An 18876-nucleotide genomic window follows, 5' to 3' on the forward strand; every position below is an offset into this window, starting at 1 on the left:
CAGAATAAAATGTATTTTAAAAATACAATAAGAGGGGATATAACTTTAGTAAACAATTGGCTAATATAAATATTAGAATTGAATATTAAATTAGTTATTTCCCTCCCAGACACTAACACAGAGAAACTGGATAGGTGGCATGAAAAGTAAAAGTCTAGTTTTTCAGAAACAATGTATTCAATTCTAAAAGAAATGTATTACATATCATATTATATTAGAAATGTTGATCATCCCAATGAACAACAGCATCACACTATGTTGTTGAATATTCAAAAATGGTTGTGGTGAAGTCATGTTTTTGTTTCAACCTCATTAAAAGTCCAGCTCACAATACTAAACCCCAGAGAAGTAAAGGCCCTTGTGCAAGAAGCCAAGACAGTGTCCCTGCAGAATAACTAGGAACAACAGTGCAGAGTGAAAGATCTAGGCAAAAGTCCCTGAACTGGTACAGCACATGAGTAATGAGTGGAGGACTCGGCTGGCCCCTGATAAATGGTTCTCTTGATCTAAATGGCCATAGAAGGCCTCAAGGCAGGGAAACAGATGCAGGGGCAAGGCTGACAGATCCCAGGCCTGCAGCCCATGGCTTAATTCAATGCCCAAGCACGTGGCAGGTCGAAGGCTGCCAACCAGCCTTTGCTTCTGTCAGGTCTGACTCTTGGCGAGTCATTAAATTCAGTTATGTAAAGCAGGGAAAAAGTAGAGAAACAAGGCAGAAGCCAAAATACGTCATTCCACAAGAGTCTGACTTATCTCCCCTGCTTAGATGCAATGGCATCTATGAGGGGATATCTAGAATCCAAAGAGTTCCTTTAGAAAGCATGTGGGATCTGTATGACCACCTGCACAAGTTTTTGGAATGCTAGTGCTCCATAGTACACAAAAAAACTTCCAGCCTGAGGCATGTTAAAGGCAGCCTCTTCAATCACCAAAGACTTCCACAGTGGCTTCAGTTAAACACCTATGTTTGAGGACCAATGATATGATTTGTAGTGCTTATATAAAGATAGTAAGAGCAGATTTATATTCTTAAACTCCATGTTTCTGTAATATATAATATATAATTTTATAATGACAAACAAGATACTCTAAAGAGATGTCATACCTTCTGAGTCATATATAAATGAAAACATTTGTTATCATTTTTAATGTTTAATTTCTATTGATATATAAAATAATAAAAATTATTCATCCACATATAAAATGGAAATTGTTAAATGAAACATTGTTCACTTGTTTCATTTTTAAGTGAAATATTGTTCACTTCTTAATTCTCATGGCTTCAACATGAAACATTATTCAAGGTTGAATTGAACTGATATTCCCAAAATTATAAAGGGAACATCGACTATACATTAAAGCATTTTTGCATTGACTATCTCATTCATACTGAAAAATTCAAGCTAAAGCCATGTTCAAAATTCCTTAAAATGCTTAATAAAGAGAGCGGTTCCAAGATAACCGAATAGGAACAGCTCCAGTCTACAGCTCCCAGTGTGAGCGACGCAGAAGATGGGTGATTTCTGCATTTCCAACTGAGGTACCGGGTTCATCTCACTGGGGCTTGTTGGAAAGTGGGTGCAGCCCACTGAGCATGAGCCGTAGCAGGGTGAGGGATCGCCTCACCCGGGAAGCGCAAGGGGTCAGGGAATTCCCTTTCCTAGCCAAGGGAAGCTGTGACAGATGGCACCTGGAAAATCAGGTCACTCCCACCCTAATAAGGCGTTTATCCAATGGTCTTAGCAAACAGCACACCAAGAGATTATATCTCACACCTGACTCGGAGGGACCCATGCCCACGGAGCCTCGCTCATTGCTAGCACAGCAGTCTGAGATCCATCTGCAAGGTGGCAGTGAGGCTAGGGGAGGGGTGCCTGCTATTGCTGAGGCTTAAGTAGGTACACAAAACGGCCAGGAAGCTCGAACTGGGTGGAGCCCACCACAGCTCAAGGAGGCCTGCCTGCCTCTGTAGACTCCACCTCTGGGGGCAGGGCATAGATGAACAAAAGGCAGCAGAAACCTCTGCAGTCTTAAATGTCCCAGTCTGACAGCTTTGAAGTGAGTAGTGGTTCTCCGAGCACACAGCTGGAGATCTAAGAATGGACACACTGCCTCCTGAAGTGGGTGCCTGACCCCCAAGTAGGCTAACTGGAAGGCACCCCCCAGTAGGGGCAGACTGACACCCCAGATGGCCGGGTACCCCTCTGAGATGAAACTTCCAGAGGAACGATCAGGCAGCAACATTTGCTGTTCAGCAATATTTGCTGTTCTACAGCCTCCGCTGCTGATACCCAGGCAAACAGGGTCTGGAGTGGACCTCCAGCAAACTCCAACAGACCTGCAGCTGAGGGTCCTGACTGTTACAAGGAAAACTAACAGACAGAAACGACATCCACACCAAAACCCCATCTGTACGTCACCATCATCAAAGACCAAAGGTAGATAAAACCACAAAGATGGGGAAAAAACAGAGCAGAAAAACCGAAAATTCTAAAAATCGGAGCACCTCTCCCCCTCCAAAGGAACCCAGCTCCTTGCCAGCAATGGAACAAAGCTGGATGGAGAATGACTTTGACAAGTTGAGAGAAGAAGGCTTCAGATGATCAAACTTCTCCGAGCTAAAGGAAGAAGTTCAAACCCATCACAAAGAAGCTAAAAACCTTGAAAACAGATTAGACTAATGGCTAACTAGAATAACCAGTGTAGAGAAGTCCTTAAATGACCTGATGGAGCAGAAAACCATGGCACGAGAACTACATGACAAATGCACAAGCTTCAGTAGCTGATTTGATCAGCTGGAAGAAAGGGTATCAGTGATTGGAGATCAAATGAATGAAATGAAGTGAGAAGAGAAGTTTAGAGAAAAAAGAGTAAAAAGAAACGAACAAAGCCTCCAAGAAATATGGAACTATGTGAAAAGACCAAATCTACGTCTGATTGGTGTACCTGAAAGTGACAGGGAGAATGGGACCAAGATGGAAAACACTCTGCAGGATACTATCCAGGAGAACTTACCCAACCTAGCAAGGCAGGCCAACATTCAAATTCAGGAAATACAGACACACCACAAAGATACTCCTCAAGAAGAGCAACTCCAAGACAAATAATTGTAAGACTCACCAAAGTTGAAATGAAGGAAAAAATGTTAAGGGCAGCCAGAGAGAAAGGTCGGGTTACCCACAAAGGAAAGCCCACCAGACTAACAGTGGATCTCTCGGCAGAAACTCTACAAGCCAGAAGAGAGTGGGGGCCGATATTCAACGTTCTTTTTATATTTTATTTTATTTTTTTATTCTTTTTTTATTTTTTATTTTTTATTTTTTTATTATTATACTTTAGGTTTTAGGGTACATGTGCACAATGTGCAGGTTTGTTACATATGTATCCATGTGCCATGTTGTTTTGCTGCACCCATTGACTCATCATTTAGCATTAGGTATATCTCCTAAGCTGTCCCTCCCCCCTCCCCCCACCCCACAACAGTCCCTGGAGTGTGATGTTTCCCTTCCTGTGTCCATGAGTTCTCATTGTTCAGTTCCCACCTGTGAGTGAGAACATGCGGTGTTTGGTTTTTTGTCCTTGCGATAGTTTACTGAGAATGATGGTCTCCAGATTCATCCATGTCCCTACAAAGGACATGAACTCATCATTTTTATGGCTGCATAGTATTCCATGGTGTATATGTGCCACATTTTCTTAATCCAGTCTATTGTTGTTGGACATTTGGGTTGGTTCCAACTCTTTGCTATTGTGAATAGTGCTGCAATAAACATACGTGTGCATGTGTCTTTATAGCAGCATGATTTATAGTCCTTTGGGTATATACCCAGAACATTCCATGCTCATGGGTTGGAAGAATCAATATCGTGAAAATGGCCATACTGCCCAAAGTAATTTATAGATTCAAGGCCATCCCCATCAAGCTACCAATGACTTTCTTCACAGAATTGGAAAAAACTACTTTAAAGTTCATATGGAACCAAAAAAGAGCCCACATCGCCAAGTCAATCCTGAGCCAAAAGAACAAAGCTGAAGGCATCATGCTACCTGACTTCAAACTATACTACAAGGCTACAGTAATCAACATTCTTAAAGAAAATAATTTTCAACCCAGAATTTCATATCCAGCCAAACTAAGCTTCATAAGTGAAGGAGAAATAAAATCCTTTACAGACAAACAAAGGCTGAGATTTTGTCACCACCACGCCTGCCCTACAAGAGCTCCTGAAGGAAGCACTGAACATGGAAAGGAAAAACCGGTACCAGCCACTGCAAAAACATGCCAAATTGAAAAGACCATTGATGCTAGGAAGAAACTGCATCAACTTACGAGCAAAATAACCAGCTAACATCATAATGACAGGATCAAATTCACACATAACAATATTAACCTTAAATGTAAATGGGCTAAATGCTCCAATTAAAAGACACAGACTGGCAAATTGGATAAAGAGTCAACACCCATCAGTGTGCCATATTCAGGAGACCCATCTCATGTGCAGAGTCAAACATAGGCTCAAAATAAAGGAATGGAGGAAGATCTACCAAGCAAATGGAAAACAAAAAAAGGCAGGGGTTGCAATCCTAGTCTCTGATAAAATAGACTTTAAACCAACAAAGATCAAAAGAGAAAAAGAAAGCCATTACATAACAATAACGGGATCAATTCAACGAGAAGATCTGACTATCCTAAATATATATGCACCCAATACAGGAGCACCCAGTTTCATAAAGCAAGTCCTTAGAGACCTACAAAGAGATTTAGACTCCCATACAATAATAATGGGAGACTTTAACACCCCACTGTCAACATTAGACAGATCAACGAGACAGAAAGTTAAAAAGGATATCCAGGAATTGAACTCACCTCTGCACCAAGTGGACCTAATAGACATCTACAGAACTCTCCACCCCAAATCAACAGAATACACATTCTTCTCAGCACCACATCGCACTTATTCCAAAATTGACCACACAGTTGGAAGTAAAGCACTCCTCAGCAAATGTAAAAGAATAGAAATTGTAACAAACTGTCTCGCAGATCACAGTGCAATCAAACTAGAACTCAGGATTAAGAAACTCACTCAAAACTGCTCAACTACATGGAAACTGAACAACCTGCTCCTGAATGACTACTGGATACATAATGAAATGAAGGCAAAAATAAAGATGTTCTTTGAAACCAACGAGAACAAAGACACAACATACCAGAATCTCTGGGACACATTTAAAGCAGTGTGTAGAGGGAAATTTATAGCACTAAATGCCCACAAGAGAAAGCAGGAAAGATCTAAAATTGACAACCTAACATCACAATTAAAAGAACTAGAGAAGCAAGAACAAACACATTCAAAAGCTAGCAGAAGGCAAGAAATAACTAAAATCAGAGCAGAACTGAAGGAAACAGAGACACAAAAAAACCTTCAAAAAATCAATGAATCCAGGAGCTGGTTTTTTGAGAAGATCAACAAAGCTGATAGACCGCTAGCAAGACTAATAAAGAAGAAAAGAGAGAAGAATCAAATAGATGCAATAAAAAATGATAAAGGGGATATCACCACCGATCCCACAGAAATACAAACTACCATCAGAGAATACTACAAACATCTCTACACAAATAAACTAGAAAATCTAGAAGAAATGGATAAATTCCTCGACACATACACCATCTCAAGACTAAACCAGGACAAAGGTGAATCCCTGAATAGACCAATAACAGGCTCTGAAATTGAGGCAATAATTAATAGCCTACCAACCAAAAAAAGTCCAGGACCAGACGGATTCACAGCCAAATTCTACCAGAGGTACAAGGAGCTAGTACCATTCCTTCTGAAACTATTCCAATCAATAGAAAAAGAGGGAATCCTCTCTCATTTTGTGAGGCCAGCATCATCCTGATACCAAAGCCTGGCAGAGACACAACGAAAAAAGAGAATTTTAGACCAATATCCCTGATGAACATCGATGCAAAAATCCTCGATAAAATACTGGCAAATCGAATCCAGCAGCACATCAAAAAGCTTATCCACCATGATCAAGTGGGCTTCATCCCTGGGATGCAAGTCTGGTTCAACATACACAAATCAAAAAACATAATCCAGTATATAAACAGAATCAAAGACAAAAACCACATGATTATCTCAATAGACGCAGAAAAGGCCTTTGACAAAATTCAATAGCCCTTCATGCTAAAAACTCTCAATAAATTAGGTATTGATGGGATGTATCTCAAAATAATAAGACCTATTTATAACAAACACACAGCCAATATCATACTGAGTGGGTAAAAACTGGAAGCATTCCCTTTGAAAACTGGCAGAAGACAGGGATGCCCTCTCTCACCTCTTCTATTCAACACAGTGTTGGAAGTTCTGGCCAGGGCAATCAGACAGGAGAAAAAAATAAAGGGTATTCAATTAGAAAAAGAGGAAGTCAAATTGTCCCTGTTTGCAGATGACATGATTGTATATCTAGAAAACCCCATCGTCTCAGCCCAAAATCTCCTTAAGCTGATAAGCAACTTCAGCAGTCTCAGGATACAAAATCAATGTGCAAAAATCACAAACATTCTTATACACCAATAACAGACAAACAGAGAGCCAAATCATGAGTGAACTCCCATTCACAATTGCTTCAAAGAGAATAAAATACCTAGGAATCCAACTTACAAGGGATGTGAAGGACCTCTTCAAGGAGAACTACAAACCACTGCTCAATGAAATAAAAGAGGACACAAACAAATGGAAGAACATTCCATGCTCATGGATAGGAAGAATCAATATTGTGAAAATGGCCATACTGCCCAAGGTAATTTCTAGATTCAATGCCATTCCCATCAAGCTACTAATGACTTTCTTCACAGAATTGGAAAAAACTACTTGAAAGTTCATATGGAACCAAAAAAGAGCCTGCATTGCCAAGACAATGCTAAGCAAAAAGAACAAAGCTGGAGGCATCACGCTATCTGACTTCAAACTACACTACAAGGCTACAGTAACCAAAACAGCACGGTACTGGTATAAAAACAGATCTATAGACCAATGGAACAGAACAGAGACCTCAGAAATAATACCGCACATCTACAACCGTCTGATCTTTGACAAACCTGACAAAAACATGCAATGGGGAAAGGATTCCCTATTTAATAAATGGTGCTGGGGAAACTGGCTAGCCATATGTAGAAAGCTGAAACTGGATCCCTTCCTTACACCTTACACAAAAATTAATTCAAGATGGATTAAAGACTTAAATCTTAGACCTAAAACCATAAAAACCCTAGAAGAAAACCTAGACAACACCATTCAGGTCATAGGCATGGGCATGGACTTCATGTATAAACACCAAAAGCAATGGCAACAAAAGCCAAATTGACAAATGGGATCTAATTGAACTAAAGAGCTTCTGCACAGCAAAAGAAACTACCATCAGAGCGAACAGGCAACCTACAGAATGGGAGAAAATTTTTGCAATGTACTCATCTGACAAAGGACTAATATCCAGAATCTACAAAGAAGTCAAACAAACTTACAAGAAAAAAACAAACAACCCCATCAAAAAGTGGGTGAAGGATATGAATAGACACTTCTTAAAAGAAGACATTTATGCAGCCAAAAGACACATGAAAAAATGCTCATCAACACTGGCCATCAGAGAAATGCAAATCAAAACCACAATGAGATACTATCTCACACCAGTTAGAATGGCAATCATTAAAAAGTCAGGAAACAACAGGTGCTGGAGAGGATGTGGAGAAATAGGAACACTTTTACATTGTTGGTGGGACTGTAAACTAGTTCAATCATTGTGGAAGACAGTGTGGTGATTCCTCCGGGATGTAGAACTAGAAATACCATTTGACCCAGCCATATATGTGTATATACCATTACTGAGTATATACCCAAAGGAATATAAATCATGCTGCTATAAAGACACACGCACACGTATGTTTATTGCAACACTATTCACAATAGCAAAGACATGGAACCAACCCAAATGTCCATCAATGACAGACTGGATTAAGAAAATGTGGCACATATACACCATGGACTACTACGCAGCACATAAAAAAGGATGAGTTCATGTCCTTTGTAGGGACATGGATGAAGCTGGAAACCACCACTGTCAACAAACTATTGTGTCTGGAATTGGTGGGTTCTTGGTCTCACTGACTTCAAGAATAAAGCCGTTGACCCTCACAGTGAGTGTTACAGTTCTTAAAGTCGGCATGTCCGGAGTTTGTTCCTTCTGATGTTCGGATGTGTTTGGAGTTTCTTCCTTCTGGTGGATTCGTGGTCTCGCTGGCTTCAGGAGTGAAGCTGCAGACTTCCGTGGTGAGTGTTACAGTTCTTAAAGAAGTCACATCTGGAGTTGTTCATTCCTCCCGGTGGGTTCGTGGTCTCACTGGCCTCAGGAGAGAAGCTGCAGATCTTCGCGGTGAGCGTTACAGCTCATAAAGGCAGTGTGGACCCAAAGAGTGAGCCGCAGCAAGATTTATTGCTTCCACCGTGTGGAAAGGGGACCCAAGCAGGTTACCACTGCTGGCTGGGGCAGCCTGCTTTTATTCTCTTATCTGGCCCCACCCACATCCTGCTGATTGGTCCATTTTACATAGAGCTGATTGGTCCATTTTGACAGGGTGCTGATTGGTGCATTTACAATCCCTGAGCTAGACACAAAAGTTCTCCACCTCCCCACTAGATTAGCTAGATACAGAGTGTCCACACAAAAGTTCTCCACGTCCCCATTAGCTAGATACAGAGTGTTGATTGGTGCATTCACAAATCCTGAGCTAGACACAGGGTGCTGATTGGTGTGTTTACAAACCTTGAGCTAGATACAGAGTATCGACTGGTGTATTTACAATCCCTTAGCTAGACATAAAGGTTCTCCAAGTCCCCACCAGAGTAGCTAGATACAGAGGGTTGACTGGTGCATTCACAAACCCTGAGCTAGACACTGGGTGCTGATTGGTGTGTTTACAAACCTTGAGCTAGATACAGAGTACCGATTGGTGTATTTACAATCCCTTAGCTAGTCATAAAGGTTCTCCACGTCCCCATCAGACTCAGAAGCCCAGCTGGCTTCACCCAGTGGATCCTGCACTGGGGCCACAGGTGGAGCTGCCTGCCAGTCCTGCGCTGTGCGCCCGCACTCCTCAGGCCTTGGGTAGCAGATGGGACCGGGTGCCGTGGAACAGGGGGTGGCACCCCTCCCAAGAGGCTCAGGCCGCACAGGAGCCCACGGCGGGGGGGAGCCTCAGGCATGGCGGGCTGCAGGTCCCCAGCCCTGCCCCATGGGGAGGTAGCTAAGGCCCGGCGAGAAATTGAGCACAGCAACTGCTGGCCCAGGTGCTAAGCCCCTCACTGCCCGGGGCTTGCAGGCAGCTGGCTGCTCCGAGTGTGGGCCCGCCAAGCCCACATCCACCCAGAACTCACGTTGGCCCGCAAGCACCTCACGCAGCCCTGGTTCCCGCCTGGGGCCTCTCCCTCCACACCTCCCAGCAAGCTGAGGGAGCCAGCTCCAGCCTTGGCCAGCCCAGAAAGGGGCTCCCACAGTGCAGTGGTGGGCTGAAGGGCTCCTCAAGCATGGCCAGAGTGGGCACAAAGGGCCAAGGAGGCACCGAGAGCGAGCAAAGGCTGCGAGGGTTGCCAGCACTGTCACCTCTCATTATTGCAAGGACAAAAAAACCAAACACTGCATGTTCTCACTCATAGGTGGCAATTGAACAATGAGAACACTTGGACACAGGGTGGGGAACATCACACACCAGGGCCTGTCATGGGGTGGGGGGAGGGGGGAGGGATAGCATTAGGAGATATACCTAATGTAAATGACAAGTCAATGGGTGCAGCACACCAACATGGCCCATATATACATATGTAACAAATCTGCACAATGTACACATGTACCCTAGAACTTAAAGTATAATAAAAAAAATTACTTTAAAAAAACAAAAAATGCTTAATAAAAGATCATATTTAAAGTGAAAATAAGTAATACTATTTAATTATGCCAAATGCTAAAGTATATTTTTATGAGATTTTATAAAATTTACAGTGTACCAAATTAATTTGGAGGGTAAAATTTGAACTCCCAAATTATTTTCAAGAATCATAATATACCTTATCATTGTATGAGATAATAAATAGTAATTTAAGATACTAGACTATAGTATAATTTGGCATTGTCATACAGCATCATCTACTGGCAAGGTGAAATACTGCAACCTAACTCTATTAGACATTAGACATTCTCGACTATAAGAAAAGTTCCAATTGGAGTCAATCAAAGTTGCCTATGGATTTGGAAAGGCTGAATAGTGAGGGACTATGGCTGAAATGAAGGAAGGGCTACATTGAGCTAGCAACTTATTAACATTCTGCAAAGACCACTCAGGAAGCATGAGTTATAGTTTCTGTATTCCATTACCATCACATAGGAGTGTGTGATGCCTGATGATCTGTCACTGTCTCCTATCACCCCCAGATGGGACTGTCTAGCTACAAAAGAACAGGCTCAGGGCTCTCACTGATTCTATATTATGGTGAGTTTTATAATTATTTCATTATACATTTTAATGTAATAATTAGAAATAAAGTACACAATAAATGTAATGTGCTTGAATCATCCTAAAACCTTCTCCCCCACTCCCTGGTCCTTGGAAGACTTGTCTTCCAGGAAAACGGTCCCTAGTACCAAGAAGGTTGGGAATCATTGCTCTATTTGGTAAAATAGCTTAAATTTCAACCTCTAAGATTTAAATGGGTCAGAAAAATAAATCATAGAATTATAAAAGAGGATGCTTAGAAGATATCTATTCCAGTAGACTTAATTGTTTTGTCTCTTCAGAAGATGAACTGCTTTAGCAGTTCTGCTTCAGAAGCCATAAGGGTGATGGGGAAGGAGGAAAAAAGACCTATAAAAGGGTCCTCTGGATTGGCATTCTGTGCAAAATTTTTCTTTTAAAAGCAGTCTCAGTGCTCATTTTAGTAGCACTGAAATTGGAATGTAACAAAGAAGATTAGCATGGCCTCTGCACAAGGAGGACACACAAATTCATAAAGCATTCCATATCTCTAAACAATCTAATAAGACTGCCACTTGAAAACTGAAAACCAAAAAAAAAGTAGTTTCATGGTACACAGAGAACAAACAAACAAGAGAATACTGATCAATTCAGTGTCCCATTTTATAAATGGGAGAAGGAAGGCCTAATGTTACATGGAAGGTTAGTGACAGAAAAAGAAATCCACTACCCTGATTCCTAGTCTGGTGCTTGTCCTATTATTTCTCCTAAGGATCAAAATCACTAAACATACAAGATATAACCTCAGACATATCAACACAATAATTTAGCTACCTCACGTTATAAGTTAAATCCACAGCACATGGTTGGAGCTACTGGATTAAAAATCATATAATTTTAAGTCCTGTCAAATTACTTTGTAATACATCTATATATAAACAGAGATAAAAATTCATTTTACAAACCATAACAAAAGTAAAATTTTATTTTCACAAATACCATCTCCTTCTCTTTTGTAAAGAAAATATCTCATGCTCGTAGCTATGCTAAAAGAAACAATATGTGAAATTAAGAATGATCATTTACATCTTTGTTATAATAATAAAATATAGTATGAATATATTGGACCTGGTCATGACAAGAGCAAAAATTAAAACTCCATTTAATTCTATTTTATTATAAATTATATTAAATAGTTGCTAATGTTGTTAGAGTTAATAATTGCCATTGATTTTTCAGATTATCTTTTCACATCAAAATAATAACTTGGTAACTTTTATACTTACTATAAAACATATTAAAATTATTAAAGACAGCTATTAAACTGTGATGAATTTTTATCTTACTGACCTTTCTATGTTCCTGTAGGCTTGATGCTGAAGAACACTTTTTATTGCACACTGAACATATAAGCTTTTTCTTAGGATCTCCTAAAATAGAAATAAAATACCATGATGATTTAAATGAGACTATTAAGAGGAACAACAAATAGTGTTTCGAGGTGACATGTAAGTTCATCTTCATAATTTAGAATTCTAAACAATTCAGTGTTTAGATATATTCATTAAACTTAAAGAGTAAGTTATATTTTAAATCTTCTTTTTAATTATTTTTTAATTAGAGAAAAGACATACAAATTAATTAACATGTATATAGGGGAGCCTTCAGAATAAAGACCCAAGCTCCCAAGAGAATGTAGAAGCTTATATACCTTTTCATAATTTTTATTATTATGGATACATAATAGGTGTATGTATTTTTTGGGTACATGTGATGTTTCAATATAAGCGTGCAATGTGTAATAATCACATCAGGGTAATTGGGGTATCTATCACCTCAAGCATCTATCATTTCTTTGTGTTAGAAACATTCCAATTCTATTCTTTTATTTTTAAATATACAATAAGTTATGTTGACTATAGTCACCCTGTTGTGCTATCAAATAATAGATTGTATTCATTATAGCTATATTTTTACACCTATTAACTATCCCATTTTATTCACCCCCTCCCCGCTGCCCTTCCCAGCCTCTGGTAATCATCATTCTATTCTCTATCTTCATGAGTTTAATAGTTTTAATTTTAGCTTCCATATATAAGTGAGCACATGTGAAATTTGTGCGTCTGTGCCTGGCTTACTTCACTTAAGAAAATTAGCTTTACCCATTCTCTCATTGATGGACACTTAGGTTGATTCCAAATATTGGCTATAGTGAATAGTGCTGCAATAAACATGGGAGTGCAGATATCTCTTCAATATACTGATTTCCTTTCATTGGGGTATATATCTAGCAGTGGAATTGCTAGCTCTATCTTCAGTCTTTTGAGTAACCACCATACCATTGTCCAAAAAGGCTGTACTAATTTGCATTCCCACCAACAGCGTACAAGCATTCCCCTTTCTCCACATCCTCTCCAGCATTCGTTATTGCCTGTGTTTTGAATAGAAGCCATTTTAACTAGGGTGAGATGATATCTCACTGTAGTTTTGATGTGCATTTTTTCTGATGATTAATTTTGCTGAACATTTTTTCATATACCTGTTGGCCATTTGTCTTCTTTTGAAAAATGTCTATTCGGATATTTTCTTCATTTTTTAATTAGATTATTTGATTTTTTTCCTATTGAGTTGTTTGAGCACTTTATATATTCTGGTTATTAATCACTTGGCAGATGGGTAGTTTGCAAATATTTTCTCCCATTCTGTGTAAATGCTTTCTTTTTAAATTTGAGACATCTTCACAGCTTCATATACCATCTTTCTACATATATAAAACAGGCCTTTCACTTTTCCATGTACTAATACTGTATAGTATTAAAAGAGAAAATGATATATCCACAAGGAATTCAAATCAAAATTAAAATTAACGAAATGTGTTTGCAAAAGAAAAAACTAAATTTATTAATTCATAAAGTGATTGTGTTAATTCTTTTACATTTCAACAGAATATTTTATTTAATCAGCTGGGTTTTTTAAGATAGAATTTATAGACTATTCTTTCCAGCACTAGAGTCTTATAAAATCTTTAAGTATATGCTTATCAAGTTAATGTTAAGAAATAAAGTACAATAAAACAATATATTGGCAATTCATACTATTACTCAAAGCCAGATTCTGTCTTATGTAGTGATTATGCTTACAGTAGCTCATTTCATATTTCAAATTTCACAGTTGTTATAGAAATGAAGAGGCAATCAAACATTATTAAATGTTATATAATAATATCAAATGCACCACAATGAATAACCATAAAATATGTTTTCAACTTTTAATTGGTTTATTTCAAATATACAAAAAGTAAGCATATAGTACAATGAATCAACATCTATCCATCACCTGGCCCCAACAATGACTCACCATGACCATTCCTGCCCCAACCTCAATCCCATCCACTCCCCCACTTCTCTATATTTTGAAGCAAATCTAAAACAAGTAAAATCAATATTACAAAATGATTTCGTTTTATTATAGGACTGCATTTATGAAAGAGAAATACACTTTCAAATGGCAAATATGAATTTTTGTCTTATTATTCAAGATGCCTATTCCATTTAATGCACTGTTTTTAGCAGGCTAAATATGATAGCCAAGAAAATGCTTCTCAGTGATTGAAAAGTAACATGGCTACTAAAGGAGAAAATTCTCCCAGGCAAAATGAATATCTGGTAGCATATATTTGGTCATCAATTTCCTAAACATATCATACATGAGGCACCACTCAGAAAGAATATTCCCTCTTTTCCAGGTCCTACTAGTTAGGATGGTCCATCTTCCACCAATAATCCTTTATTACCCTGTCCTAGCCCTCATAGCAACTACTCCTTGATACTAGGCCCTACTCCTTCCCACTGGATGGGTCCGAGGAGGAGAGAGGAGAGAGGAGAGAAAGAAACAGATTTCTCCACCCACCACTCTCACTTTACCCCTGCACTCCTGCCACAGCTCTGCCTGCAGGTATCAAAGGGAATACATCAAACCCTCAACCCCAATCTTCAGTCTTCTCTCTCCTTTTCATGGCTTCTCCTCTTTTTCACCCTAGAAGAATCCTAGCTCCTCTGAGAAGACACACAGGAAAAATGTATGACTATTCATCTGAGAATGTAGATAAATGTTATTTCTCATTAATGCAAAGTCTCTTGTCAGCAACCATGGAATCTAAGCAAAAGGGAAAGATGGGAAGTGATGGAAGAGCTTAGCCCCTTCACTCCCTGTTTCCCCTTAAGTAACTGTGAGGAGCCTCACCACTCTACCAGCTCCCCTATACTCATGGATAACAGCACCTGCAAAGCCATAACTAGATGTTATACTGTCTTAACTTTCCTATTTAGGTAAATCTGATATTTGACTTTCAGATTTAAACTTTCAAAAACATTTAGGAACACATTCCTTACACCAGTAGGCCATGTGAGGAAATTAATACAACTGTACTGAATACACAATCACTTAAGTACTTACTCAACTTTCAACACACTGTGAACTAAGTATGCTTCTAGGAGCTGGTCTGAGAACCTACCTACCCATGTTATGGTTGCTATGGAAAAATGTGATCCATACTGAAAAATTCAGCTTCTCTCTCATCATCATCCTCAATTCATATCACCTTAACAAAAAAACATTTGCCATCAAAGATCTCTTTCTTTGAGTGCCTTTGCCTTTCTATAATAAAGGATTCTACAGCCATGTATATGAGAGCTTCTTTGCATGCTATCTCCAATAGGGACTATTCTTTCCTCAAATGCCTGTGCAGCCCATGGAGGAAAGGGGAGAAGCAAGAGACATACTGTGAATGAGAGAATGACATCATGTACCAACCCCAGCAAAACATATGGCATAGTAACCGTTAGCTAAAATACAGCAAGATTTTACACTTTATATGGTCCACAAATTAAAAAATATATATAAAACAAGATTTCCTTTTATGAATTATTTCCTACAAAATCACCATAAATTTCCAGAATTAATAATATTACAGTATGCAAGGCCAACTACAAGAAGCCTCAAAGACATTGTGCTTATAGCACAGCCTGAAGACCACATGCCCAGTAATAAGAATGCAAGTTTCCAGAGTTTCGTATGCATCTGGTTTTTTACTTAGTTCAGCAAACTTAAACTTTAAAACTGACATGAAAGTTCTATTACAATATATTGCAGACATAGGTGAAGAAAATTAAGAATAGCATTTTAACTAGAACAGCATTGAAAATCAAAAAACTATGAAGGCAAGTCTATCAAAAAGTTATGCTTGCCTTTTGCAATCATAGGGAAGATCCCAGTATAGTGAATTCAGAAAAAAATTCCATCTTCCCTAAGTCAGCTGTGTATTCTTCAAAAGGAAAGAAAGAAACCAGAACACTGTAAAAGCCTAGTGAAGGGCACCAAGCTGGAGGTGCATTTCACAAGGCCCTACTTCCGCCACACAGAGCTTTCACCATAGGTTGCACGTAATATGCAGCCCAAACCAATGATGCAAAGTCGCAGCTAGCAGTTGTTCATGCTAGCCTCTGTAACTGTATTATTATTAAAGTGAATACTTTTTGGACAATGAACAAATATAGGATACAGATGCTGGGTGCAGATTATCATCTTCTCCTGAATATAAGAATAAACAACTGAAGGGAGAAAAGAAATCCACTTTCCCCCACATCCAGAGACACATAGCCACCCATTTCCCAGAAGTCAAGGGCAAAAATAAACACTATGAACAAAGAATATGAATAGAAGAACACAGAGGGTTTCATAAATCTCAACCTCCTTTAAGGAGGAAGTCTATGGAGGTAAAAAGACAAGAAGTAAAAAGTTAACTGAGACAATACAGCCATCTGTTCAACTCACTGCAATAGATTTAATCCCTAAGCCAAAATATATTTACTGACAGTATACCATGTGCTAAGCAGATAAACCTAAAAGACAGTCAAATTTTATATGTTTTATCGTTTAGCTAGCTATTAGATGGAATTCAAATAATATTTGTTTTGTTAATCCATACATATTCAATTCCAATGTCAAAATGTGTTAGCAATTTTCTCTAACTTAGAAGAACTGTAAGTATTTTCACAAGTTGGATTTTTACTGTAAAAATAATAAGGCAGAAGGACATCACTTAATAATGATAAATTTTAACAATTTATAAAAGAAATGTCATATGCCAAAACATTTAAAATTGTTATTTAAAAATATTAATTCTTAATGCATCTGACCACCCAAACATAACTAGACTTTAACTAAGGCTTACAGTTATAACTAATTCAGAAATGGGAAAAAGAACAAATGCTGCTAAATTCAACTTGAGAAAGAAATAGTGTTCAGTGAAAGAAATAGTGTTCAGTGAAAGAAAAAAATCCACTGCCAGCGCTCCACATCTGTGTGAAACACAATGGAAAAGCCAGCTCTCTCCTCAAGAGTGAGAATTAAAAACAGATCACTGCGGCCTGGGGAAAGGAAGCCCCTTCGGAAACGACCCTCCAATGACTCCTCACCAGTGTGGACATTTTCCTGGTGTCTTTTCAGGGCATCCTTGCTCTTCAGCCTCTTTCCACAGCTGTCAGCCTTGCACACAAACCTGGCATCCCCCCGGCAAGTCTCCTGGTGCTGCTCAAAACTACAAGACAACCAGCAAAGCGGAACAGGAAGAAATGGTGAAGACATACCTACAAACTCAAACATCAGCAAGATTTTGTAATACATGCTCCCTAGTAGAGTTTCGGGGTCATTCCATGCATTACCTATGCAGGTAAGAAGAAAAGCATTTAAATTCTGTAGGTATGTGAAACTGAATTACTAACAAGCATGAAAGTATGCATGCAAAAAATGACCCACAATTATCTAACAGCCATTTCATAACTCAGACACAAAACCTCGATGCTGAACTGAAGGAAGAATTGCAAACAGAGCACTGAAAACTTCGCGAAGACTCCTTCAGACTGCTTTTCGCTGTGCACTGAAGAACACTAAAGGGAAATAGGAAAAAGAGAAAGAAAACAAAAACTGGAACTCTAAGACAAAAACGAAACTACGCTAACTCTGAATAAAGTCATGTTCGTGATCCCTTTTTTCATTCTGTCTTTTGCCTTTTTAAATTTTTAGTAGTATCTTATTTAAGCTCTTGCTCAGCAGTGTCTTTTGTATAAATATATAATACTAAATGCAATAAAAGGTAACCAGAATGCAACTTAATGTCTATTTATTTAAAAGCATATAGCCCTTGCTTGTTTTTTAAGAACGTACAATAGAATTTCTAAATATGTAGTATCCTGCTATTATAAAAGTTTTGATATTCTGAACATTTATTAAGTTTTAAGCACAATTTTCATCTCAATTTTTATAAGCAAAAGTTGATGCATATAATATTCATATAGTCTTAGTATGAAATGTAGCATATTTCAGAATTTTAGTTCAATGAAATACAAAAATGTAAAAATGTAACATTAAAGCCTATGTTAAAGATTTCTTGCTCATAAGTAAGGTAACATTCTGTTAAAATGAGAAGCTAAGGTTGGAGAAAGAAAGTAAATGGCAGGATGGGAGCACGTAAGAGAAGAGAGAAAGACATATGTTGATGAGATGGGACAATTTATATTACTTTCATATTGGAAGTAATTGGCTTCAACACAATGAGAGTCTACAGTTGCATCCAATATGTAAATATGCTCTTAAATTACTTAAATTCAATTATCTGATTAAAATTAAAAACTTTAATGAGTAAAAAAAATAAAACTTTACAAATGCATGTACCCACTTTCTCACTTCTAACAATTTCTGATCCTGTAAAATATTTAAATAAAGATAATTTTAAGTTGTTAATATAAATTGTTAAAATATAAAAGGGTACAGAGCTATGTGTGGGATCATCTAATTAATCATATTGTTATATCTGGGACCTACGCATCTTTAAATTATTCCTCCAAAGTTGCTCTCAAATAAACAGTGCTTCCCAAAATGTCCAGGAATTCTTTATACTTTGAACTCCCCATTTCTTAAACTTTTTTTTAACAGATTCTAGAAGGAATATAAAACATAGACAACTAAAAGTCTGTTACCTCGAAGGAGTAACTAAATTAGGCATATCTGAATTTCAGATTAAACCAGTAAGCTTGATACATAATGGCAAATTATTAAATGGACAAAAACTAATTACCATAAACAGTGTTTATGTGTTAAAATCCATAATTTGAATATTTTAAAAATCAACATACTATACTAAGAAGAGTTAATGACAATACCTATGTAAAATGCTTAATCTCTCACACACAAACATGCATGTGCATGCGTGCACACACACACACACACACACACACACACACACACACAGAGGTTAAAAACTATGAGTTAAACCGAATGGAATAAACTGTGTT

At 38.2% G+C, this 18876-nt stretch overlaps 1 protein-coding gene and 1 pseudogene across 1 annotated transcript in view; one reads left to right on the forward strand and one right to left on the reverse strand.

The window, feature by feature from the left end:
* PRDM5 (PR/SET domain 5) overlaps positions 1-18876 on the reverse strand; it is a 225722-nt gene that overhangs the window by 100670 nt on the left and 106176 nt on the right. The window contains exons 6-8 of the mRNA XM_058437033.1: positions 17353-17472; positions 17002-17278; positions 11876-11955 (exon numbers count right to left, since the gene is read on the reverse strand). Coding sequence (XP_058293016.1) covers positions 11876-11955; positions 17002-17278; positions 17353-17472 — 477 coding nt within the window. The remainder of the gene's footprint in view (positions 1-11875; positions 11956-17001; positions 17279-17352; positions 17473-18876) is intronic.
* LOC116466144 (U6 spliceosomal RNA) lies at positions 10977-11077 on the forward strand (annotated as a pseudogene).

The sequence above is a fragment of the Hylobates moloch genome, unplaced genomic scaffold, assembly GCF_009828535.3.
Source record: "Hylobates moloch isolate HMO894 unplaced genomic scaffold, HMol_V3 SCAFFOLD_3, whole genome shotgun sequence".
Classification (NCBI taxonomy): Eukaryota; Metazoa; Chordata; class Mammalia; order Primates; family Hylobatidae; genus Hylobates; species Hylobates moloch.